Source organism: Lycorma delicatula, chromosome 2 (assembly GCF_047948215.1).
Source record: "Lycorma delicatula isolate Av1 chromosome 2, ASM4794821v1, whole genome shotgun sequence".
NCBI lineage: Eukaryota > Metazoa > Arthropoda > Insecta > Hemiptera > Fulgoridae > Lycorma > Lycorma delicatula.
This window is the reverse complement of record NC_134456.1, coordinates 80,108,388-80,134,846: the sequence shown is the minus strand read 5'-3', so window position 1 is coordinate 80,134,846 and position 26,459 is coordinate 80,108,388. Positions and strand designations below refer to the sequence as shown.

The 26,459-nt window shown below is 30.1% G+C and overlaps 1 protein-coding gene across 4 annotated transcripts in view; it reads right to left on the bottom strand.

Moving 5' to 3' along the window:
- Positions 1–3,026: 3,026 nt before the first annotated feature.
- The window catches only part of Stam (signal transducing adaptor molecule), a 46,161-nt gene continuing 22,728 nt past the window's right edge, over positions 3,027–26,459 (bottom strand). For 2 of the 4 annotated variants that reach the window (XM_075355605.1, XM_075355608.1), the window contains exons 8-11: positions 24,308–24,381; positions 19,544–19,725; positions 16,252–16,418; positions 3,550–6,867 (exon numbers count right to left, since the gene is read on the bottom strand). In XM_075355605.1, the coding sequence (XP_075211720.1) occupies positions 6,750–6,867; positions 16,252–16,418; positions 19,544–19,725; positions 24,308–24,381 (541 nt within the window). In that variant the 3' untranslated portion in view covers positions 3,550–6,749. Of the gene's footprint in view, positions 3,501–3,549; positions 6,868–14,791; positions 14,855–16,251; positions 16,419–19,543; positions 19,726–24,307; positions 24,382–26,459 lie in introns of those variants that run through there. The other 2 variants (XM_075355607.1, XR_012755078.1) reach the window with 2 other exon arrangements.

The window sequence follows — 26,459 nt, the reverse complement described above, 5'->3', positions numbered from 1 at the left end:
ACAACCATCGTTACCACAACTTAAAATATCTCAAAAATGGAAACGCTTGACAGTAAAAGAAAAAGTAACAATGTTTATGAATAAGAAAAACTCACAGTGTGCAAGATATGGCAAAACATTTTGATGTTGGGAAAACTCAGTCAAGTGATATCTTAAAAAGCAAACATACATTTCCTAAAACAACAGACCTAATGGTTGAGAATTTGACTTATGAGTGGTTTTGCAGGGGTCATGCTTATAACATTCCAGTTTCTGGAACTTTGTTACATGAGGAAGCCCTAGAAATTGCTAAAGAACTCAGTTATGATGTGTTTAAAGCAACTGGGGTATAGTTAGATAAATTCTGAATTAGACATAACGTTTCATTTAAAAATATTTGTGGTGAACCTAGGGCTGTAGATGAGAAGTTGGTGTCTTGGGTGGAAGGAAAAGTTAAATGAAATATGTGAGAGTTATAATGAAATAAATATTTTTAATTGTGATGTAACTGGTTTTTTCTGGGCTTTGCCAGTAAAAGAATGTGTTAGAAAGAGTATAGGAAGGAAGAAATCAAAAGAAAGACTGACTTATGTTTGCTGTTAATATCTTAGGTGAATTTGAAAAACCGTTAATAATTTGCAAAACCACAATGTTTTAAGGGCATAAACATAAATTCATTAGAAATTGAATGGTATTCAAATAAAAAATCTTGGATGATGGGCTGGTTGGTAACTTTTGATCGTAGAATGGGAAGGCAAAAATAGGAAGTCATACTTCTTAGCTTAAAAAATATAAAATTGATATTTCTTTCCCCAAATACTAATGCAGTATTGTCAACCGCTTGATTGGAGGATCAGTCAAACTTTAAAATTCAGTACAGAAAAAAGGTGTTACGGTGTCAACAATAAATGAAGTTACAGATGCTGATGAGTTTTCTAAAAGCATTAGAATGTTGGTTGCAGTTTTATGGATTAGTATGACAATAAAGCAAGTTACTACTACTAACGCCGGTATTAAATCTCCATAAACTTAACTGCAATTCCAATACTGAAAGTTTTACTGAACCAAATGAAAATTCTGTGGAACAGAGTGAAATTACAAGAACTTATTGAACTGCTTGGAAACTGCAAGAGTACCCAAAAATATTGATGATATGCTCAAGAGTACAACTGACATTTATGATCTTGTTGCTGCCTCAGACTCTATTACTTCCAGAACGAGCAACAATGACGCTGACGAGATGAACCTGGATTTACCATTACGAGTAAGGAAGTGACAGAAGAGGTTAGAAAATTAAAGCAATATTTCTTACAAAAAGGATTACCAGGAGTTATTTTAAAATCAGAAGTGCAGTCGCTTATTGAAAAAATATGTATCAGGACTTTGAGTTCAAACTAAATTAAACAGCTATTTTAAACAATCTACATATAAATAAATTGTACGTATCCGTATTTGATTTTTACATAATTTTTTGTACATGTGTTTTGATTAATAATCTTGTATACAGTAGCTTCTTTGATTAATATTTTTGAAGTGTGCATTGTTTTTTATTGCATTTTAGTATAGTACAGTAATTTTAGTTTCTTATTTTGTTGATCGATTACATTAGTATAGTATTTTTTTTTTTATTCAATTATGAACATAGTGGACAGTGTTTTATTTTCAGGAAAACAATAAAAAAAACCGGAATTTTTACAAAGTCGTTTGAATTAGCAACTAATTTTCTTTTTTTTTTAATTTTAATTTACATGAAATAAATATATACTGTTTTTTATTCAAAGTGGTTTTTTCTGTACAATAATTGAACATGTATCTGATCTTTTTTCAAAGATGTATTTGATAGTAGGAAAGTTTTACTGTATCCCCATAGAAAACAATCCACCTCTGCAAAGGTTTGGTGACCGAGGTGGAAGTTGATGAATCATATAGTGAAATCAGGCACCTAAAGAACATTGTTATTGTGAAATTGCTTGTAGTGGCCATGTTAACAATAGCTCCATTAGTTGAAATTAATATCTACACCTTTCATCCAACAAAATGTAATCAGAAAATTTTTTTAATAAAACATTTTCTGATATTCACTATTGCCAATGAGATCTTTATTTTAGGAGAAAAGGATGTTACTTGAGCAATTGGGAGGAACAAATATGAAAATGGAGAATGAAGTAAAACCATCAAGAAAAGCAAAAAAACAAAACTATTAGTACAAGGGGAATTTAAATATAAACAGGAATTTTGCTGCTGGATATGTGTGGAGGGGAGCAACCTGCCAGCCACACCTGTAGGTCACATTCCCATGTCAGTAGCAAAATGTCTGAGCAGCAGGTACCAAAATTGGTGTCAAAACTTATGTAACTTTGACAAAACTCCCAGGCACATTTTGGAGATGTTACCCTGTCAAAAGCTGTTTGATTGTGCCAATGAATTTTGAAGTGCTGTGATGCAGTGGTGAACGAAAGTCATAAACGTCTTGACCAGTGTCAATGATGACAATTGATTAATAGAAGTTAATTATTAACCTCTGATTGTAAATAATTTTTATGATAAATAATCCAATAATATCAATAAAAATAAAAAAATATGTAATAAAAATCAGAAGTTAAAATTAAAAGTACCTAAAATTTTATTTCACTAATTTTTGATTTTAATTTAAAAGTTCTTGCAGAGGTTAATTATAAATAATTCAATATATTTAAATTAAAGAAAAATATATATGTATGTGAAGTTGGATTCAACAGATGTGTCCATGGTTATGGATCCGACATGTTCTCACACCACATAACTACTGAGCGACGTGAAACAAAATTAACACACAAATAAAATGCTGACACAGGCCCACAAAAAAATTTGATGCATATGGTGTCCACCACAATGCAAATACTGCCCACTTTATTAAAGAATTGGGGGATCGTATCTCACTTTTAAATGAAATAAGTTTAAATGAAGTGCGGCCAAAAATCTATATACGTATTACACAAGAAGTCTGTGATGTCCACATCAAGACTTTTTTTTATTACTTTGATGTATGTAAATAAATTACATTTAAGTATATTAAATAAATTTTATTTATCTACCAAAAAGTAACATAAAACATATATGGAACATGCATAATTTTCTCTAAATTTGAACAAACAATTTTATTCACTATGTACATCAACTATCTCATGCACCAGTTTTCTAGGTCAAAATAAATTACATGTATGTATAACAAGATTATTTAAATCAGAGAACACAAAAAATATTTAGCATTAGGAACACATATACTAGAAGCAAATACAAGATACCCAAAGTAGAGTAGAAACCAAAGTCTACCAGATCCTATGGTTTAAGTTATTTGTTAGGCCCTATCAATTCTTAATCTGTGTATGCCTCAATTACTCAAATGGCTGCAGTTTTCTCTCAGAAATTATTCCTTAGTGTCACCTTTCCAGAGATACTTATCTCGTGCAGTAGCTGTTATGACACCATGATCTGCTTGTCATAAACATAAAAGTACCTTTAACTACAAGGTCGCATGATTCCTAGAGTAAGTAAAACAGTAAAAAGGTTAAATAAATACTTATGAAAAAATTTCTTTTCTTTTAAGTGTTTATTATGGTATTAAAAAAAAAATCAATTTTAATATAACATCATCATAAAAACATCATTTTCAGTATATTTATTACACTTTTTGCAAAAAAAAATTGCATTGCTTTAAATATTTTATTCATTGTAAATTAAAGACATGATAAAGAATCAGAAAATAAACTTAAATAAATAATAACTTTTTTAGCTTAATAAAAAATTAGCTGTCTTAACACCATCAGTTAAAATGAGAATTTGAACATAATAACTGAGGAGGGTTAATTTTTTCCAAGGCATTGTCATTACAAAAGGCATTTCCTTTTACTATAACATTCTTTTTCTCAACATGTAATTAGTTTAAAGTCAAGAAGTATTTAATTACAACTTGATCTTTGATAATTCATAAAATCATACAAACTATTTAACAATCTATAAATTATTTATAAATATATATTATATAATGTATTAAAAAATTATTTACAAGGTTATACAAAAAACAAGCAGACAATATAAATTTACAAGTTAAAATATAATAAATAAAAATGTAATAATGATGCACTCTAGAACACAAAAATGTTTTTCGGCAGGCTAATGGATTAGCTATACCACCAAATAATAAACAATAAAAATAGTTAAACATAATGTAAAGGATATATGCAAATAAGCAAAACAATAAATGAATATGCAAACTCAAAAGTTGGACTAGGAGGCATGTACGAAATGTAATGTTTACTTATAAAATTAAATTACTAACAAAAATCACTAACTGAAAATAAAGCACAGCAGAACCCCTATTAACCAAAATAACGTAAAGATTTCTATCCAGTTTAAAAAGTTTAGAACATATAATAATATTTGATTTTTATGGTATGCAAGATGTAAAAAGAATCAAACTTTAATTATTATCATTGCTTTTTTTAACCAAGTACCCAGTCATCCTTAATTTGTTCTGTAATTAATTATTGAAAATGTTAAGCAATTTGGATTTACTTTAATAGGTATAACAAAATATTGATACAAACCATATCTTGAGCATTTTATCTAATTGATTATTAATATTGTATAATACGCAATGTATTATTATAATGTAATATATAATTGATTTCTCAAATGTACTGTTGTATGCTGATCTAAAGCTGTTTATAACAAACTCAACTCGAGATTAACTAACTGTACAGTAGATTGAATTATCGATTGGATTTAGCATAAAAAAGAATGGAGAAGAGATAATCTTTTGTTTTAACATTTAATATTAATACATAAGTTGTGCAAAAAAACTACTTAAGATTCCATATTTTGCTTCAGTTTAGACTGTTTTATCTGCAGATAAGACTGTAAAATATGGACAGATTGTGTGATATTTGTGTACTGCATTTACATAAATTTATGCAGAAGCTATTAGTATTTTAAAATGTTTGGAATAACTTAAATAATTATTTTTCTGGACATACGCTTCCTTGAATGTTTAATACAGACAGTTTAGAAAGGAAGTTATGTTTTATGCTTTTAAATTGTTCTATAATTATGTTTTCTGATGAAATCTTTTTTTAATATTTAAAGTTTAGTTTTAAAAACCTATTAAAAAATACTGAATTCATTACAGTATTGAAGGGATCTCTGTTTTGTAACTCTGTATGTAAATCAACAAATAAATTTATGTAAGAAACCTATGAAAACCTCATCTAAGGATTTTGGTGATGATGCTATCAGACAACAAATTTTTAGTTATTTTTGCTTCAAGGATCCTTGAATATGATTAAAAAAACTATGAATGTTCTAAGAAGGCAGGAATCCTGAATTCTGCAAATAATAATCAGGGTATATGAGAATAAAAGAAAAGTTATATTTAGTTGAGCAATGTAATTTTGAGTGTCCTGTGCATGCTTTATGTAATATTCAACATTGTTTGGAGCAAACTCCTTCCTTATATATGCACAGTAGAAAAACATTACTAGAAAAAGTGTAATGTACAAAGAAAAATTCAAATTTGACATTAAAAAATTCTACTACAAATAATTTGTGTGTTTACAAAACAACCTGGAAACAAAAGCTTAGTTACAGCAGTAAAATCTTGGTTCCATTACATAATATTTACATACAACATTTTATTACTTTAATGTAACCGTATCTTTGTTTAACTAAACATAACAAATTATTTTTTGTCATGTTTAAGAGCAGATACTGATAAAATTTCACCTTCAAGAGGGGTAATAATTTTAGAAAGTTTTGGACTAACCAGTCTAACTTAATGAGCCCATTTCTATCATGAAAGTGCCACATAAACTAGTACTTTTCAGTAACTGATAATAAATATGCTGTTACATGTAGTATAATTATATAGTAAGCTATACTACATAAAATATTATTAAATATTTTTAAAAACATAAAACATTTTTATATATAATTAAAAATATTACTTTGTAAAAAAAGAAAAGAAAACAGCAGCACAAAATTTTGATCGACCTGGAATACAGATAAGCAAGGTTTTACTATACATGTTACATTTTTTTTTATAAATATTTTCATTAATATCATGACAAAATAATAAGTCATTTGACTGACCAAAAGATCAATCTATTAATACCTCGACTAGCAGTTTTTAAAATCATTTAATCTATTATAAAAATGAAACAATCTTGATTTGGCATTTAAATTTTATATTACAGTCTATAGTTTCACGATTTAATGGAATAACTAATAAAACTAATTTGTAAATCTAAACCAACTCCCAGCACAACAGACCAAAAATAATGTACAAACATCATCAAACTTCTAACCTACTTCACTGTCTGTCGGTCAATTTTTATTTTAAATCAAGAAACTAAAATGAAATTTAATAACCGACAAAATTTAAAAAAAATAATAATTCGTATTAAACACAAAAGTATATGATCGTTTGAAATTTACAAAATATACTTACTACGAATGAATTTAATTTCTTTTAATCTTAAAACATGATTTAATGAATGCATAAAATAATGTGTAATTATATATAATTATTAACGTTAATAATAACAATTAATAATAAGAATTATGTAATAAATGTTCAAATTATTAATTTCATATTTACACCTATATATAAATATATGTAAATATAAATGTATTTCAAACATAATGAACACTGACTTATCGGTCAGAATTTCATTTGTTCAAAAATATGTACTAGACTTGTACCTAGTAGCTGACAAGTTAGATCACAGTTTATCTCACAATTGTTGCCCATTAGTTGGTGGTGGATTTGGATAGCTTGATGGTGGTGGTAAGTTTTGAGGATGCGATGGCACACCGCTAATTGGAAATGGTGCTCCGTAATTTGGTAAACCGCTGCGACAACACAAATAATAAATGGATATAGATTAATACACACAGCTAAAATAGTGTAATATAAAAGTAAAATGAAATAGTTATAATTCTATGTTTACTTTTTAAAAACTTCAACACAAAATATATATTTCTTCAAAAAAAAAAAGCCTTGCAACAAAGTACCCTAAATAACTGCATTATTCCCACTATAAAGTATACTTTTTCACTTAAAAACAGATGCATTACTTGGTACACAACTTGTTTTTATGCAATAATAAAAATTCAAGCAAATGAAATATAGACATTCAAGCTGAGAATAGGTACTAGTGATCATCATGATACTGTCTGATGGAATGTTTTGAATCAGGTGAGAACCTGCAAGTTAAATTATATGTTTGACAATAAACATATTCAGGTAACATTTTAATTAATAATTATCATTTAGACCTTATTTTGATTAAGGAGGAATGGGATTTTGAAGATCTGGTATGTCTATAAATACGGGTTGATAGGTTAAAGGACTGATAATCCTATTAGTCATATTATGATTTTATTTCAAGTAAAAAGGATAATGTTAATTTTTTATTGTAGGTCCTACAATACAGTAACAATGCGGCATTATTTTTCTCAGTTCACACCCTAACTGATCTGAAGGCTCTCGTACATTTATTTAATTTAAAAAAAAAAAAAATAGTAAATACAGTTGCTGCAACAGCTGTAGGATAGGGAATGATGGAAACACGACAGGGAAGTCGAGAAACTGATCTTATTGAAAAGGTTCGTGTATTGCCTCATTTCATACATTTGTAGCAAGTAACAGATTTGTTTATTTTCCTATAGATATAGGTACCAACCAGAAGACCCACTGATGTTCTTACCAGATCCATTTCTGTTCTTTCTGCTTTGCAAGAATAGGAGTTTTATCAGGTTATGGGCTGAGTGGTTCCGTTTCAAATAGAAAAGATATTTCTCGGAAGAAAAGTCACAACTATTATAGCTAGTACGCTAGATATCATGCAGGTGGTCAGAGTGCAGCTGTTCCATATGATAGAAATCTCTACTATTTGGATTGTATAGTATTATGTAGAATAGCATAATATAATACAATTTTTTACTTTTAGAAAAATAATTAAAATTTCACTAATTTTAACAAGGAATGGAGAGAGATAGGCCTACTGTATATATTTTTTTACATTCTGACTGCTGTCTGATAATAAGAGAGAGAATCAATAATTCTCAGTAACCTACAAAGAATTTATTTAATAAAAAATGGATCATAATTGTTTTACAATATACAGTCCTAAAAAAGGAGCGTAATTGGCCAAAGTGATTATGATGAAAGATAAAAAACTATTGATAACTGTAATACTGCCTGTAGATGTATATAATATGTAGATGTAACTGTAATATACGAGATGTATATTTCATTAAAATGAAAAAGGTTATAAAATTATAAATTTATGTACATACTAAGAAGTGGAAATATAGACCATACAGGTGTATTATTAAAATTTTACAATATGTTAACTCTTGGTTGCAAAGTGAAAAGTAAAAACAAAAGAGCTATTCCATGATGAAATCAATAGTGATCTCAAAGTAGTACCAGAATAATGAACAGTTAACTTTTAAGTGCTGGACATAATAGTAAATAAACTATTTACAAATGGTAAAATACCATTATTTTACAAATTTGTAAAATACCTGGTTAATAACACAATATGATGTAGCTACTGTATACATTGGCATATCAAATTAAAACAGAAATAGTTGAATTTTTTCCAATTTAAGTAGCTTTTTTCTGTATGTAATCTTAAATATTTTCTTTTTAATGAACAACTTAGTTTAAATGTACATATTTATGAAATCAATACCTAGTGATCAAAGTTCAAAGAAAAAAAAGTTCAGTTGTGAGAGTAGATCCTCGATTAGGAGAGAGGCACAAGGAATATCAACACAAACTACATGCAAGTACTGTATGATGAATGTGTCTGTTTTGGATAATACTTTTATTTATATATTCCAGTTTTTAAACCTAATTTTATTTTATTTATTAGTTTTACATTAATACTTTCATTTATTTATTTATTTATTTTAACAAAAAGGAAACTTAGAATAGAAGGATAAGGATTTTTCAATTTACTGGCTTTATACTGTCCTTTTAATCTGTGTCTACGAGTTCTGTTTAAAATAACCGAACTTTTTAATCTTTATAATTAACTTTACAGATTATTAGTGCTTGTCCCCTTCAAAGTATTACCCTTCTCTATTCACACACTTTTCCCAGCAGTGTTTCCAATTTGCAAAGCAGTCCTGGATAGCTTCATTTGAAATGGTCTTTATGGTCCGAATTTGCTTTAATGTCATCAATAGCCTCAAAACTGTGTCCTTTGATCACCAATTTTAATTTCAGAAATGACAAAAAATCACAAGGAGCACGTCTGGTGAGGATGGAGGACAGTAATCTGATTTTTGGCATAAAACTGACAGATTGACAAAGCTGTGTGCAGGTGCATTGTTGTGATGAAGGAATCATGAATTGTCTCGCTGGTCTGGTCTCTTTTTGTGGATTTTTTCACATAACCATTTTAAAATGTCTTGGAGTATGCATGGTTCACTGTTTCACCTTGAGGCAAAAATTCAAAATGCACAATTCCATTCCAAATAGAAAAAACAGAGGGCATCACTATGACATTTGATCAAGACTAACGTGCTTTCTTGAGTGTGGAGATCCTTTGCCAATCCATTGTGATGACTGAACTTTTGTCTCGATGTCATAGCTGTAAACCCGGCTTTTGTCTCCCTATATGATCCTTTGCATGAATGTTTCATCGTCATTGGTTTGTTCAGGAAGTTGTCAACAAACATCTACTCTATGTTCTTTCTGCTGTTCGGTCATCAAATGAGGAACAAACTTTGCTGCAACTCAATGCATGTTCAATTTTTCAGTCAAAATGTCATGGCATGATCCAATTGAGATGCTAACCTTTCTGACAGTCAGATTTGCATGCACCAGATTGTTGATTTTCTGAACATGGGTGTCAGTTAAGTCAAAGGCTTTCCTGATCAAGGGTCATTTTCAACTGACTGACAACTACTTTTAAGTAGTGAAAACCATTTGTAACATTGTTTATGAGCCAGAGCATCATCTCCATTAGCTTTTTTCAAAAGTTGAAACGTTTCAGTGAAAGTTTTCCCCAGTTTCACGCAAAATTTTACATTGTATTGTTATTTCTGAAAATCACACATTAGAAAAATCTCTACTAACACTTAGCAATACATTGTACTTAAATAACAATAACACGAAACTAAATAAGATATCAACAATCCAAGAACATGTGGTTACAGAGGAAGTTATGCGGAACACAATGCTGCCAACTGCACATCACTAAATATTTTCATTGGCATGTAAATAAAAATGCTCAGTTATTTTCTGAACAGACCTCATATATAATACTATTTGTCTGATGACTGAGATTCATCCATACGGTTTCTCTTACCGTTAGCTATTCCAAACCATTCCACTTGTTTACAGGCAACTCTGTCTCATAACAATTCTGTAAGTTATAATGTCAAAATCAGTATTTTTAAGGCAAGTTAATAGTAATGCTTCTAATATTTGGGCAGAAGTTCAGTTTTTCTTTTCACCTATTTCTTTTATTATTTTTACTGATAATGTTTTCTTCTGCAACCTGAAGTCTCATTTTCATCCAAATCAATTCAATAGTGTTGAGTTAAGGTTCGTATGGTGGCAATCCTTAAAACACTGTGTCCATAATCCTCCAACATGCCAAAAGTTTATCATAGTGGGGCTTGTTTAATTGTACTAATTCACACAGATCAGTATTAAACATAAATATAAATATTTTCTGTTCTTAGCAAATGCAAAGAATAAAATATTTCTGTTTTTTAGTCATTCTAATAGTTAGTTCTTGTTTTCTACAATTTGAAATCGATGATTTGTGTAATTTTACATTACGATAGCAAGCACGTCAATTACAAAGACTGAACGAGATGGAAGGTTTGGTATTACCTTTGTTTCCAGCCATTTTTCCTAGTTTTCAGCATTAGTCTTCTGATATACTCCTTGTTTTTGGCCCAATTTAAAAATTGAAAGTGCATACAAAATTTCTCCTGCAGCACTCCCAGTGCTCAACAATATATCAGTTTAGATCCTTTGAATAAGGGTGTTTTGTAGCTTATCAGTTCAACCATAACCATGTCTGTCGATTAAATGCACAACTTGCCCAAATAAATAATTGGTCTCCTTCTCATCTGTAAATTTTAATTTGTTTTAAAAAATTTACTGTTTTGAAATGAATATAATGCTTTCCTACCAAAACTATCATATTACTTTCATTTAAAACCCACACTCCTCGTAACTTTTGTAAAGTTTCATACATGTAATTTATCTGTAGATTCAGCTTTAAAACTGCTAATAACTTCTTCTGTTATTCTAATGTTAGCAATATTATATGCTGTACATGAAACATTTATACAATATTTTTTAACAAACATCTTTGAAAGTTTTAATTTCTTCTCCATTCTTTTACAACATTTTCTGGGCATACTGAAATTTTTGAGTTCCCAGCTTATTTGATTCTACTATAACTTTATGCAGCATATGAACAGACATGCTACAAAGATCAGCTACAAGAGCTTGAATTTCTGAACACAACATTTCTTGATTTCCTTCATTATTTTGTTAAAAGCATTCATTTTTATAGATTTGTGTTGACTTTTTAAAGCCATTACTTTCCTAATCTTCAATTAGATCTTGGCTGAGGCACTGTGAAGATAGGCACAAACGAAAAGAAAATATAAAAAAAAAAAGATGTTATTGATGAACATCGACCATATGATGTTTAAAAACACTGAAATCAAGACTGAGTACTGAAAAATATTGTTTGTAATATATGGAAAGGAAGAATGATTATTGAAAGATATTATTTTTAAATGTAGAAATGAAGAATGCAAAATTGTTGCACTCATGATGTTGCACAACATGAGTGCAACAAAGCAAATAGCTTCTTGCTAACTACGCTTGCTGCAGTACAATATTTCCTCCAATTTCCTCCTGCTATTAATGACAACTTTTCTTCAAACACTCCAGGCAGAACTGTAGCACATCTATGCGTTTACAATTTTTAAACTTTGGCAAAAGAACTGGTAAGCTACACAGTATGTCTGAAAAGTTCCTCAACTAAATTAAATAAAAATACAGATTTAAAGATAAACAAATTTACTCACATCAGCCCTCTACATAGAACCTTTCTCTAGTTATACACTTGTTGCAGCTCTGGTACAGCCCATCAAATGCACTGGAGAAATCACTTTGTGGGATTCCCTTTAACTGCTTGGTGCAAGCCAGAATGTCGTCAAGAAAGCAGCCTTTCATGTTCAACTTGAGTTTCGGGAACAGAAAATAATTTGCTGGAGCCAAATCAGGTCAGATGAATAGGGCGGGTGGATAGGATGGTGATTTGATTTGTGGCGTGATAACGTGTTAAAACTTTTACCATACGTGCCGGGACATAGTTGCAAGAGAATCCAATTACCTGGATCCTGGTGCTCGAGCCGAATTCAATGAATGTAATGCATCAGGCATTTCATTACTTCCAAATAAAATTTAAAATTTACAGTTTGACCAGTTGGAACAAATTCATGATGAATTAGGTCCTTTGAGTCGAAGAACGCAATGCAATCAACATTGTTTTCACTCTTGATTTTTGCTGCCTGACTTTTTTTCCAGTCTTTGTGTTTCAGGACTCAACAAAGCAGCGAACTGACACTTTGTTTGTGGATCATACATGAAGCACCAGTTTTCATCCCCAGTTACAATTGTTTGCAAAAAATTCAGGTCGCTATCAGCAGTTTCAACGAAGTCTTAAGTGCAAGAAAGACACACCTGTGTTTGTTCTTTGGTCTAAAAGTGCGGAACGAAATGAGAGCACACCTTTCAGCAGTTCATTTTTTCTGTTAGAATTGTACTACTGCGTCTTTACAGATGTTTAGCTCTTCTGCTATGGCCCGAGGGTAAGATGAGGTTGTTCAAGCAGGAGCATGCGCACTTTTGCAACCTTTTGTCATGAACAGCTGTTGACGGCCTACTGCTTCGTTCGCCATCATCCAACAACTCTCTAACGCCTTTAAACTGCTTCCACCAAGTGCATGTTGTAGTATGAGATGCGGCTTCATCACCGAATGCTTGCTGTATCATAGAATAAGTTTCAACGAAAGATTTTTGAAGTTGAACATAAAATTTTATCATGCTTTTCTGTTCCATGTCTTAAGAGCTAGCACAAGGTCACATGAATACAGCGTATGAGGCCATACGCTGTGTTGAGAATAACTCAAGACTGGAGTGACGAAACGTGATGAAATTTTATACACACAATTGTCAGACAGTGTACTACACAGTTCCTTGGTTGTCCGAGAGTTGACTTGTATCAACTACAGAAATAAATTTAGTTCGGGAACTTTTCATACCTACTATGTACATATATACCACAACCAACACTTTGTAGGGAATTTCTTGAGAAATGTACTTTTGGATTTTTTATTTTAAATTAAACTTATTTTATATTTTTATTTATTTATTTATATTATTTCCTTACACGAGTCATATTTAGATCCTTAGTTAATACTTAGTCCATACTTAGATACTTAGTTCCTTAGACAAGACAGAGAAGATAAGCTGTATCTTCTGTAGACCACTACAACACAGTCAAAGTTGATTTAATTTTAAATATAGTAATACTATCACAGATTAATACTCTCCTTAATATATTATATGCTATACTGATTTACTGAATAACAATCTAGGAATGCGTGCTGAAGTGCATCCTTTGCCTTGTCATATTTCATACAATCACAAAATTCTGAGAGGTGAAAACAGTATGAATTAGACTTGCTCTTGCTTTAGTTGCAGAAGTGGTGCCACTTTTTGGTGAGATCTATGGTATAGAATTCTATCAATGAGGGAGGCCAAATGTCATAAGATGATAATGATAAGCATCTCCATTTCGTTACCTCACTAGCCAGACCTTAAGATGTTTCTCCTTTACCAGTAGAAATATAGTTACACTGTAACTCCTGGAATTGTGACATCCATTTCGGAAATAGTTCTTTCAATCTCATGTAGTCATTTATTACCAAAAAACTGCAGTAGCTGAAAGATTGAAAAAATCTCTTTATTCTATAAAAGTAATCTCTTACATCCGTAAGAATAATCAGATGGTTATCATCTAAGCAAACATTCTAAAGAGGATTTAGAATTGACAAGTCTACAGACATTATCTTTAACACAGAACACAGTAGAAGAGCACTGTATGTAGGGCCAGAGGTTCAGCATAACTCAACTTCAGCAAGTTGACAAACCAGCCTATTCAAAATTAGTGTATCTATAACTATAACAAGAGATCCACTCATAAGGTATGCTATGAATGACTGTAATTAAACATTATCACTTATAGGATGAAGTAATATAACGTTAAGTGGTTACCTACCAGAAAAAAGCAATTATGCAAATTTTTAATCATGTTACTACAGATAATGTAATAAGTGCGAGTAAGAATGTGAAGAATAATTCTAATTACCTTATAAGTAACCAAGAAATGGTTAATTTCAGAATTAGGCAAGTTAAATTTCAGAAAGTAAACCGTTAACTGATAACAGAGATAATTTCATATTTACTGAATAGTGCTTTTACAGCATGAATTCATGACCAACCATTCATAAAAATGAATATGTGTATGTACAGAACTATTCCAATTAAACTAGATCATAAAAAAGTTCAGAAATTATACATGAAAAAAATGAAGTTTTTAGTTTGAAGTATTTAACATAAAATTACAATTATTTAAAGAAAAACATTAATTAAATAATAACAAAATGTACAGTCTAATAAAAATTAAATTACTTCTTACCACAAAACTAGTATACTTACATACGTTTGTAAATGAAGTTCTTGTGTACTACATACAAATCATCATCATGTTAAGTGTACAAACTGTAATTAAAATGAAATATACATATATAATAAACGTACAGTATAATGAACCAAGTACTTGTTATATTTTTTTTGTCCTAACAAGATATTTGGTTTGTTACTCTTATGATGCTGTAAGTTCCATTATTACCATTTCTATATCTGATGATAAAAATTTAATACACAGTAAAACCTGTTTCAGTTAATCTTCAATTCACCTTAGATCTTGAGAATGCCACAATATATTACTGCTAGTCCAACACTTTTAATATAATTTAAAAACAAAATAAGTAATTCCTAAGCAGGAAATGTATCAAATTAAAAACAAGAAACAGATAAGATTTTTAAGATCTCCATTATAAAATAGTATATTATATATTATAAATATGTGTTAATTACAGTTAATCAGATTAGTACAAAACAACATCCACATAACAATGTTAATAAATATATATATTTTTTTTAAATAAATCAACATTTAAAAAACTGTCAATATTTTCAAAAAACCTTTTAAAGGTAGCCTTCTTCCTACATGTCCTGCATTGTCAACTAGAAATTTAAATTTCACACAGTTTCTTCATACTGCAGCTTATATTTTTTTTTTTTTTAAGAAACCACCAGTTTGATAAAATGCTGACATTTTTAATTGGGCATCTTTTTTAAAGACAAAAATTATTTTACTTAAAACTAATAATTATTTAATGATACACTAAACCAAATTTGTTAAATACAACTTTTTCGAAACTTATTATTATATTTAATAAATCTGATCTGATTAACATTAAAAAATTAATAGTTTTATATAATTTTCAAAACAGACCATCATAGATAATTTTTTTTTTTTTAAATTAGAGTATCAATTAGTGTGAAACTATATCCCACATGATAATAAGCCTATCATTAATCAAATAATAAAAACAGGCAGCTACAACAAAAAAATAATCATATTTTGAATTCTATACTATACCACTTTTAAACATTAATTACCACATCAGTTTTACTTCAAAACTTGGATTTCCTTTTTAAACTCGTTTATGCTTCAGATAGAAAACACATGAATACAGACAAACTGATTTTAAACTAACAGAGTCACGGAGAGCCATTAGTGTGTTTGAATAAAGATTAATAAATCTCCAATAATTAAGAGTGTATATGATAAAATGCACAGCCAGTACTAAAAACTTCACCTCAGACAGGCTTCACTAAACAAAAAGAACACAATCCCTTACACACAAATAATTCTAAGTAACTAACTTGAAAGTAAATTATAATTAAACTGTTCAGTGATAATTCTTATTAATAATATATAATTAACAATAAGCTATAGATACAAAAAACATAAAAACACAAATACTTGGGTATTCTAATCAACATAAAAATAACAAACATTAGCAAAGAATTTTAATTTGATATCACACCTAGAAGGGGGAAATGTCATCGGCTGTGAAGATGTAGGCTGAGGAGGCAAAGACTGAGGACCCAAATCTTCTGGTCGTGGTAAACCAATTGGAAATCCAGCCCCAGTACCTGGTGGCCCCATCATATACTGCTCAGGTGGCAATGAATATGTTGGACCATTATAAATCTGTTGAAAATCAAACATATTTAACAAATTAATTTTTTTTTGTTCACTATAATATGTAAGAATAAAATCTCATAATCATAACATAAAAATGAAGGTACTTATGTATTAGCCCGTCGACCAATTACAAACAATAATGAAAAATGTTTCTGCGCATGCCCAAGCACTATAACCTTTTTCTCCTCTTATTTACTGTGAAAAATTATTCAAATTTGGGATTTACCTTCTACAGAAGAAAATGTAGTGAAGTATTTTTAATTATGGGATCATTCCATCAAAGAAAGAGTGTGTTAATGGGCACAATATGTCTATTTATTTAAAAACAGACAATGAAGATTTAATGTTAAAGGTTGCAACAAGCAAAGATCAATTCGAAAAGGAATCGGTAAACCACAACAACAATTCATAGCTTTTGCACCACAATAAATAATGCACCTGCTCACACTTCATTGCTTGTTCGTCAATTTTTAGCCAAAAACAACACTGTAATGATACCCCAGCCACCATATTCGCTAGACTTGGCCCCGTGTGACTTTTTTCTAGTCTCAAAAATAAAGAGAACCTTACAGGGCCGTCGTTTTATAAGCACAGATGAGAATAAAAGCGAATAGCTGAAAGAGCTAAACGCTATTCCAAAGATCGAGTTCTAGAAGTATCTCGGGGATTGGAAAAAGCATTAGCATAAATGTATAATATCTAATGGGGATTATTTAAAAGCGAATAACATTAATGTAAATGAATAAATAAAATTCTTTCCAAAGAACAAATATTCTCATTACTTTTTGAACATACCTTGTATGTTCTAACTCTTACAGTATGTTAACTGCTATTCTGAAAAAAAACATTAAGTATGCTCTTGTCACAAATATCCTGTCCATTCATGTATTATATCAAATGAGACAGTGAATTTTATCTATATGGCCCATAGGGTATGCTGCCATCTCAGGAAATGAAACCACAGATGAAGCTGCCAGAATGGCAATCGATTGTGAGTATACAGAAATCTCTATTCGAGAGGCAAACATCAAAAATTGTCTAACTAACATTAATAAAAATATTTGGAACACAGAATGGAGAAGATTAACCACCAAATTAAATGTGATCAAAATTATTACATCTAAATGGAAGAATGATGCAATACTGACTCACTGTGAACAAGAGGTGTTGACAAGACTGAGAATCACAAATAACAAATTTATTTATGTTTACCGGTAAAGAAAGACCAATGTGTAGTAAGTGACAAACTGCTCACTGTTAAGCTTCTACTAGAATATAAAATGTATAAGTCTCAGAAAAAAGTATGGATTTAGAAACTGGTAAGGAAGAAGCAATATAGTTCCTTACCTTCATGCCAGGAAATTACTAACCTGTTTGTAATAAGCCTTTGGCAAAATAAACATTTGTTTTATATTTGACTGCTGATCCCTTGTGCAAAAGCCTTTTACACCTCAGCGTAGTTTTTTTTAAATATTGTTCAACAATTTATGTATATTATTTAAATGGTTTTAATATTTAGTTTAATTCTGTGTTTTATTTAAATAACAGGCCTCTACACACTTTCATCTGACGATCCTATTGGTGATATTTCTTTACTTTTAAACAAAGTAACAAGAGTTAATGACCTTGATAATGAAATTGATGCCCATATTTAAAAAATAAAAAATAACCAATGGTCATTATATACCTATGCTTGAAACTTAGTGTATGGTACAACTTTAAAATTACATTTAGGATGTATGTATGACACAACCCTTATTGACATAAAACAATGAGCATTTTATATTTAGAAACCATTTACAAATGTTATGTCCAGATTATAAATTATACAGATAGAAATCTTCAGAATTAAAATATTATAAAATAGTTACTTCTCTAAAACACAGTAATGCATAAATAGTCACCATCTGTGGTAAATAAACTAATCAGTATCAACAAATGTGAACAGTTTCTGATTTTTATAATAAGTAGTCCAGAGTAAAAGTGGGTACACAAAACTCTCTTATTTGTTCCCTAATACACTTCTGCTGAGTTGATATGAATATAAGAACAAAAAATCAGATGCAACCTACATTTTAAAAACTTTTGTTTAATACTCAATTTTATCCAGGTTTAAGAAAATTATCCAGAATTTGAATTGTACAACCACATCCTATAAATGGAGGTCACTGGTTAGATACTCTGCATGCATTTATTTTAAGTTGTCACCTGTTCATTTTAGAAAAAACTGAAAAATTATGTCACTTACCAGATCTCAATTTAATATTTTTATTGAATAATTAGATGACATTAAGATGTATGAGTAACAAAAGACATTGACACAATGACAAGAAAATTGGGTTCCACAACCCTAAAAACATATAAGCTTTTACTGAAAGTTTAGACAATTAAGATAAAATTTTTGGTGGTATGGAGAGAGGCTTAAAATCAATTTTAGGGTTACTGTGTAACAATCATGAGGAAAATGATCTTAGTCTTAATTTTAGCAAGACTGAAATTTGCGTGTTCTATTCTCATTACAAAGAAGTTGTGAAAACACATCCTAATAATGAAGAAGTTAAGTAGTAGGGGTTTTAATGTGAAATCGAGTTCTCAAAAACTCATAACATACACAGGTAGTTGGGAGCAGTTTAAGGTAAAATTCTCTCTTTCCATTAATACTACGAGAACAACACCACTTGTTAGAAGAAAACCAAGATCTGACAAAACCAAAGAATGGCAACTAATATTTAATGTCTTATTGTCTAATGTGGGTGATAATAGTGGTAAAATACTGGATGGTGTTTGTAATCTGGACATAAGTCAAATGTCAGATAATTATGCCAAAATACTAGATGGCATGATTATATGTTCTACTCACAAATAAGCAAGTTTTTGATTTCTAATGCTGCATGTCTCAAGGCCAGAATCAAACTTAATTTTTTTGCGAGTACACAAAAATCATTAAAATTTAATGTTTTATCATTTGGGAAAATTATATAAACTGACAATCTCACCAGAAACTCATTAAAAAAATTTCTTAAATAAATCATAAAAAAAATTAGCATCAACAAAAGTAACAATGACTAAGCATTTCTTTTTTTATAATATAATCCACAAACATTCCAAAAATAACTGATTCAAGAACATACCTGTGATGGTGGAGGATGGAACTGTGGAGGTGGTTTGGCAACTTGTAAAGGTTCCCGCATTAGTGTATAATATAGGTTAAGTGCTTCAACTAAGCTAGAAGACAGTTGAGTTAACTGAGCATGCTTTCTGTCCACTCTTTCTAGTTCTGTATCAATTAGTGGACCCATTGCATTAACTTCCTCTGTTAAACAAGACATTTTTTTATTAAATAAATAAAATATAAATATTTAATTCAAACATATCATAGATTGTTGAATACAAAAATTATTTGTATAAAAAAGAATTTATTAATTATTATTTTTAAAGTTTAGGAATACATAATAAAGATATAAACATATTAAATCCACTATATATGTTTCTTCCAATTTGAATAACCAAATAATAACAAAGACAGTTAAAATAAATGATTTGACCACTCACCTATGACAGAGTAAACGTTCAATAAATTCTGGCAACGTCATCAATTTCATAACAAAACAATTAAAATGCACATAAACTTTCTAACACCACCCATTTTTTCTTCATTACATAATTTAAATTGCCTTCAACTATTTTCAAGGCTCAGACCTGAATTAAATTGATTTATTACATTATCTACTTTATTTGTTTACTTCCAGCAACTACAGGTTAACACCAAATTAGAACTAACAGTACTTAAGTTGTCACAAAAAACACAGTAAACTGAAAAATCTCGTCATAAGTACATTCGTAATTAATTTAATGCATTATAACTCTTATTATCACACAGTATTATGTACTTAATTCAAGTCAATAAAATGGTTACAGTTTACATGCAAATCAACAAATTCTTTATTTAATCAAACAAAAATAATAATTACAATCCTAGAATATTTCATGGAAAATTGTTAAACACGCTTCAAGCAATGTGTGACATTTGATTCTTCACAGTGCAATGATTAGAGTAGATTATAAATAATAAATGAAATTCTTAGAATTGCGTATTGTGTGTATATAATTCATAAGTAGTATATTAGTCATGAATGATTCTATTATTAGTTGCTACACAACAGGAAGTAGGCCTTGATCACATTAATATACAATTTAGAATAAAACTCAACAATTATATATGCTTCAGCAAGTTTATGAAATCTGTTTTTTATGTATTACTATACTGTAAAAGACATACAGAAAATGATAATGTTTTTAGTTTGTTTGCAACAGAGGCCAATGCATGCAAAATGCTAGCACATAAGCTTTCAGTTCCTGTGCCAACATATGTGCTGATTCATTTACAGTTGCTTATTAATATATTTGTAAAGTACATAAAAAATGAAAATTTATACAAGCAATCATTCTCAAAATCTGTTTTGTGATTAATTAGTTTGCATTTACCTTTAAATTTCTTTGTACAAAACAAAACACACACACACACGCACACCCACATTTAATATTAAATGACATATAAACCACCAAAATACAGTAATTAGATAAGTTAAACTTTTTTTTTCTTGTCTTCAGTCATTTGACTGGTATGATGCAGCTCTCTAAGATTCCCTATCTAGTGCTAGTCGTTTCATTTCAGTATACCCCATACATCCTACATCCCTAACAATTTGTTTTACATATTCCAAACGTTGCCTGTCTACACAATTTTTTCTTCTACCTGTCCCTCCAATGTTAAAGCGACTATTCCAGGATGCCTTAGTGTGTGGCCTATAAGTCTGTCTCTTCTTTTAACTATATTTTTCCAAATGCTTCTTTCTTCATAGATTTGCCACAACACTTTGTCCACTTTGTTCATTTGTCACTTTATCCACCCATCTGATTTTTAACATTCTCCTATAGCACCACATTTCAAAAGCTTCTAACCTTTTCTTTTCAGGTGCTACGATCATCCAAGTTTCACTTCCAGATAAAGCGACGCTCAAAACATATACTTTAAAAAATCTTTTCCTGACATTTAAATTAATTTTTGATGTAAAAAAATTATATTTCTAACTGAAGGCTCATTTCCCCTGTGCTATTCGACATTTTATATCGCTCCTGCTTCGTCTATCTTTAGTAATTCTACTTCCCAAATAACAAAATTCTTCTACCTCCATAATCTTTTCTCCTCCTATTTTCACATTCAGTAGAGGTCCATCTTCATTATTTCTACTACATTTCATTACTTTGGTTTTGTTCTTGTTTATTTTCATGCGGTAGTTTTTGCATAGGACTTCATCCATGCCATTCATTGTTCCTTCTAAATCCTTTTTACTCTCAGCTAGAATTACTATATCATCTGCAAATCATATCATCTTTATTTTTTCACCTTGTACTGTTACTCCAGATATAAACTGTTCTTTAAAATTATTAACTGCTAGTTCTATGTGAAGATTAAAAAGTAACGGGGATCGGGAACATCCTTGTCGAACTCACTTTCTTATTACGGCTTCTTTCTATGTTCTTCAATTATTACTAGTTGCTGTTTGTTCCTGTAAATATAAGCAATTGTTCTTCTATCTCTGTATTTGAACCTTAATTTATTTTTTTAAAATCAATTTTAAAAAAACATTTTTTTACTTAAATCAATATAATAAGTTAAACTTATTATATATTGATTTCCAGTAATCGATTTTCATGGTATCCCGCAAAAATATAAAATGATGAACCACCAAATCAGATTCAAAGATGATAATTAAGTTAAAAACGTAATAAAAATACAATCTAACAGTTGGCAATAATGACAATAGAACAAAGAAAAATAGTACGTTTTAAAGATTAAATCATTCCAGTATTGGACAGCAAAATTTATGTATTAAGTTCATAATATAATTCAAAATTTCAAAACAGAAAACAATCTAGAATAAAATGTAAAATTATTAAAATATATTTTAACGTAGTCATAGAATTCAATACCAAATGAAGGTGTGGGATACTGCAAAAATCAATAATTGGAAATTAATGTGGTAAGTTTAACTTATGTAATTACTGTGTTTTTGTGGTTTATATTTCATATAATATTAAATTTTATTAACACAATGGTCAATATATTGGTGAATAATTTGAATTTTCAAAACAAAAAAGTATAAATATGAGGGTTATTTTTTTTCAAGGTCCGTTCGGTAACGAAATTAAAACCACAGTGACAATAAAAAATTTTTTATTTGTAACAAGTACTTACATAGTTACGCTATTTCTCTACATAGTTGCCACTCCGATTTAGAAATTTGTCTTAGCGTGGTTCCAACTTTCCAATACCCTCGTCGTAGAACGGAGCCACCTGTGTTTTCAGCCATGTTTCTACGCTGGTCTGCAGTTCGATGTTTGTGCCAAAATGTTGTCCTCCTAGCCAGCGTTTCATGTGAGCAGAGGCGAAAATCGGATGGAGCCAAGTCCAGGCTGTATGATGGGTGATCAAACACTTCCCAATAAAAACGCTGCAGGAGCTTCTTTGTTACAGCTGCAGTGTGCGGCCGAGCATTGTAATGGAGAAAGACAATGCCTGATGACAACATTCCTCTCCATTTATTCTGAACTGCCCTTCGTAGACGTTGAAGAATCACGCAGTATGAGGCTGCAGTGATGGTCGTGCCATGTTCCATGAATTCCACGAAAAGAACTCCATTCCGGTCCCAGAACACAGTAGCCATACACTTTCTGTTGGAGAAGGTTCGCTTGAACTTCTTTGGTTTACTGGGAGAATGAGAATGCATCCACTGTTTGGATTGTTCTTTTGTTTCTTCAGTTTCGAAATGGACCCATGTCTCGTTCCCTGTGACAATTTTGTTCAAAAAATCTTCTCTTTCATTGTGGTAGCGCTAGAGAAACGTTAGGGAAGTGTCCATTCTCATTGTTTTGTGATGGTTGTACAGCATCTTGGGAACCCATCTTGCACACAGTTTGTGGTACTGAAGTCTCTCATTCACAATGGTGTAGAGAGCTGACCTTGAAACTTCAGGAAACTAATCACTCAATACAGAAATTGTGAACCGATGATTTTCTCAAATTGCCTCATGCACTCACTCAACGAGATCATCGGTTGACACTCGCTTCCTTCCCTGACCGCCTGCATCATGAACATCTGTACGTCCTGTTTTAAAGTTCCTGCACCATTGTCGCATTTTGCTGTCACTCATTGAAGTTTCACTGTACACATTACTTATTCGTCAATGAATTTCAGCTGTATTACACCCCTCAGCCCGAAGAAATCGAATTACCATACGCACTTCACACTTGGCGGGAGATGCTATTGTTGTAGACATGTTTATGTGCTAGCTGCGTGTTCAGAACTAAACGAAGTGATGCGGCGTGATTGAAGGCCATACTAGAGATGCTGCGCAACACATATGCACAAAGGTTCATCCGATTTTTGGGCGAGTTTTTATTTTGCAACCGATCGGACCTTGAAAAAAAAATAACCCTCGTACTTGTAAATATAAAAATTTTCATAAAAACAATTTGACTAATTAACAAATCATAAATAAATATGTTTAATATAATTATAAAATTTAAGTAAAAACTGAAGATGCAGGAATTAATTTTTGGAATCTCAGCCAACTCTTGCATTAAACAGATTGAAATTAGTAACGAGACTGAATTTTACATGAATTTCAGTCTGCTTGACATGTTGATGTGCACAACAGTATGATGTTGCCCAGGAAAACTAAATACATTACAAAAATATTAACAGTTTCAAATACTGTTTCCACAATAACTAATTTTATTTTGTTCACTTTCTTAACTAATCAAAATATACATCTTTGACCAAAAAAAGGAGACAAACGTACAAGAAAATATGTGAAATAGAAATTTCATACCTTCAAGCGCTACCATCTGTTCTGAATCATTACAATCTTCATTAGGATCTGCTTCATGCAATAAATATAACAACCTGAAATAATGAACCGTAAAATCAAAATAAATATGTACATTTTTCTCTTTCTGTAGTACAACAGTATATGATAATATATTATATAGGAGTAAGTAGATACACACTATAATATGAATAAAAAAGGAACTTTCCCAACATTTTTCTAGAAGGATCAAGGGAAACCATGGTAAAACTTTGATCAGAGTAGCATCATAGAACACATAATGAATATGAAATCGATTATAAAATTAAAAATATGTGACAAACTTAATATAAACACATGAAATAATGTAAAGATATTATGCATGAAGATATTAAATATAAAAAATAACTAAAAAATAATTCACATGTATTCAAATACAAAAACATACGTTTACATGTCAGACAATTATCTGGTAACTTTTATAACTGGAAAATTAAAAAAATATCTCACATCATTAATTTTTGTAGCTAATATCTCTAAGGACAATTAATATAAAATAGTTTTAATGAAAATTATTTAATTTTTTCTTTGCCTGTTTCTGATTTTTTTAACGCAATGTCTGTTTTTTCAATTCTGTTTATAGATTTTTTGGGATTTTCTAAAGAGATTAAAATGAATCGTCATACAATTATTAGAAATTTAATGCCTTACACCCTTAAAATCTCAAAATCTTAATTCTTAAAATCAAGAATAAAAATAACAAACATTTTTTTAACTGTAATGCCACTATTGGTAACATCAATAATTTTTTCTAAAAATGTTATTAACCAACAAGCTGCCTTCTAATCATCCAAAAAATACATAAAATCAGGCTTAAAGAAGAAGAAGAATCTAAAAAACCTAGATTCACTATCCTTCCTTCCTTCATTTCACAATTATTAGCTTACAGATATCATCTGAGACTTGCTCCATGAAGGAAGTGCATTGCAATCTCAAAAAGCTAGGGGCCAATCAGGTGCAATCCTACTAGACTGAAAGGCACTATCACCAAAAGGGGAATTGCATCAGAAGGACATAAATATCTTGCTAATCTTTTGAGAAATAATCAATGTAAAAATTATTTAAAAACTTTGATCTACAAAGGACCAGAACACAATCCATGATTCCATCCATCTTAAACAAAAACAAATACATGCCATTAAAAAACTAAATACTTGCCCGATAATTAGAAAGACCCAAAGACCCACCAGTAAGGGACTGATGTCCATGCTTTGCGATTAATAGGGGGGATAAAATATATTCAATACCTTTGTGTTCCGCCTCCTAATGAGAACTGGAAAATTTTTTCGTCAAATATAAGACAACTTTATTGACTTTTAAAAATTATTCAATGAGAAAGTAAACAAGAACTTACAATTTATTAAATCTATTAATGTATTTATAATATTGATTTATTAAATACTTTTTATCCAATCTTTATCGATTTTACTAAAAAAATTCAAAATTTTTAAAAAGAAAATCTAAACCCCAAAAATGTTTATTATCATTTTATAAAAATATTATGTCAGTTTCATCCACTTTTTTATTACAACTATTTCACCTTAAAAGTTTTATATTCTTACCACAACCATTTTTTTTTTAAAAAGCTCTTACAAGAAAATGAAATCCAAACTATTCCTACTCTCAATAACAAAACTACGCTTATTTCATAACTTTCAATTCAGTTAAAAGTAAATGAACTAGAACCAGGGTTCTTAAAAAATACAAGGCTGTTAATTGGCGATGATTAATGCTAACAAGTCATCATCAACTGATGGCAGATCCCTTTTAAAAAAATAGATTTTATTTGTATATTCAAAATTAATCACTGCAAGGAGAATGCAGTTTGTTTATCTTTAGAGTAAGGGTTGCATCAGTAGTATATTCTTTTCCTAAATCTTCTATTCAATTCTGAAAAATTCTTCTGCGAGTATGTAGTCAGTTTGAATAACATTCTTGATGTTTTTCTTGTGGTAGTAGTCTTCAAATTTTTAAACGAAGTACCTGTCATAAACATTTTATTTTCTTTACACAGTTCATTCAGCCTTCCTCATCTCTTTCATTCCATTTGCTTGGTCCACACTTTCCACTGCTTGATCTTCTCATCCTTCCTGTACACAGCCTTTAAGTTCCTCAT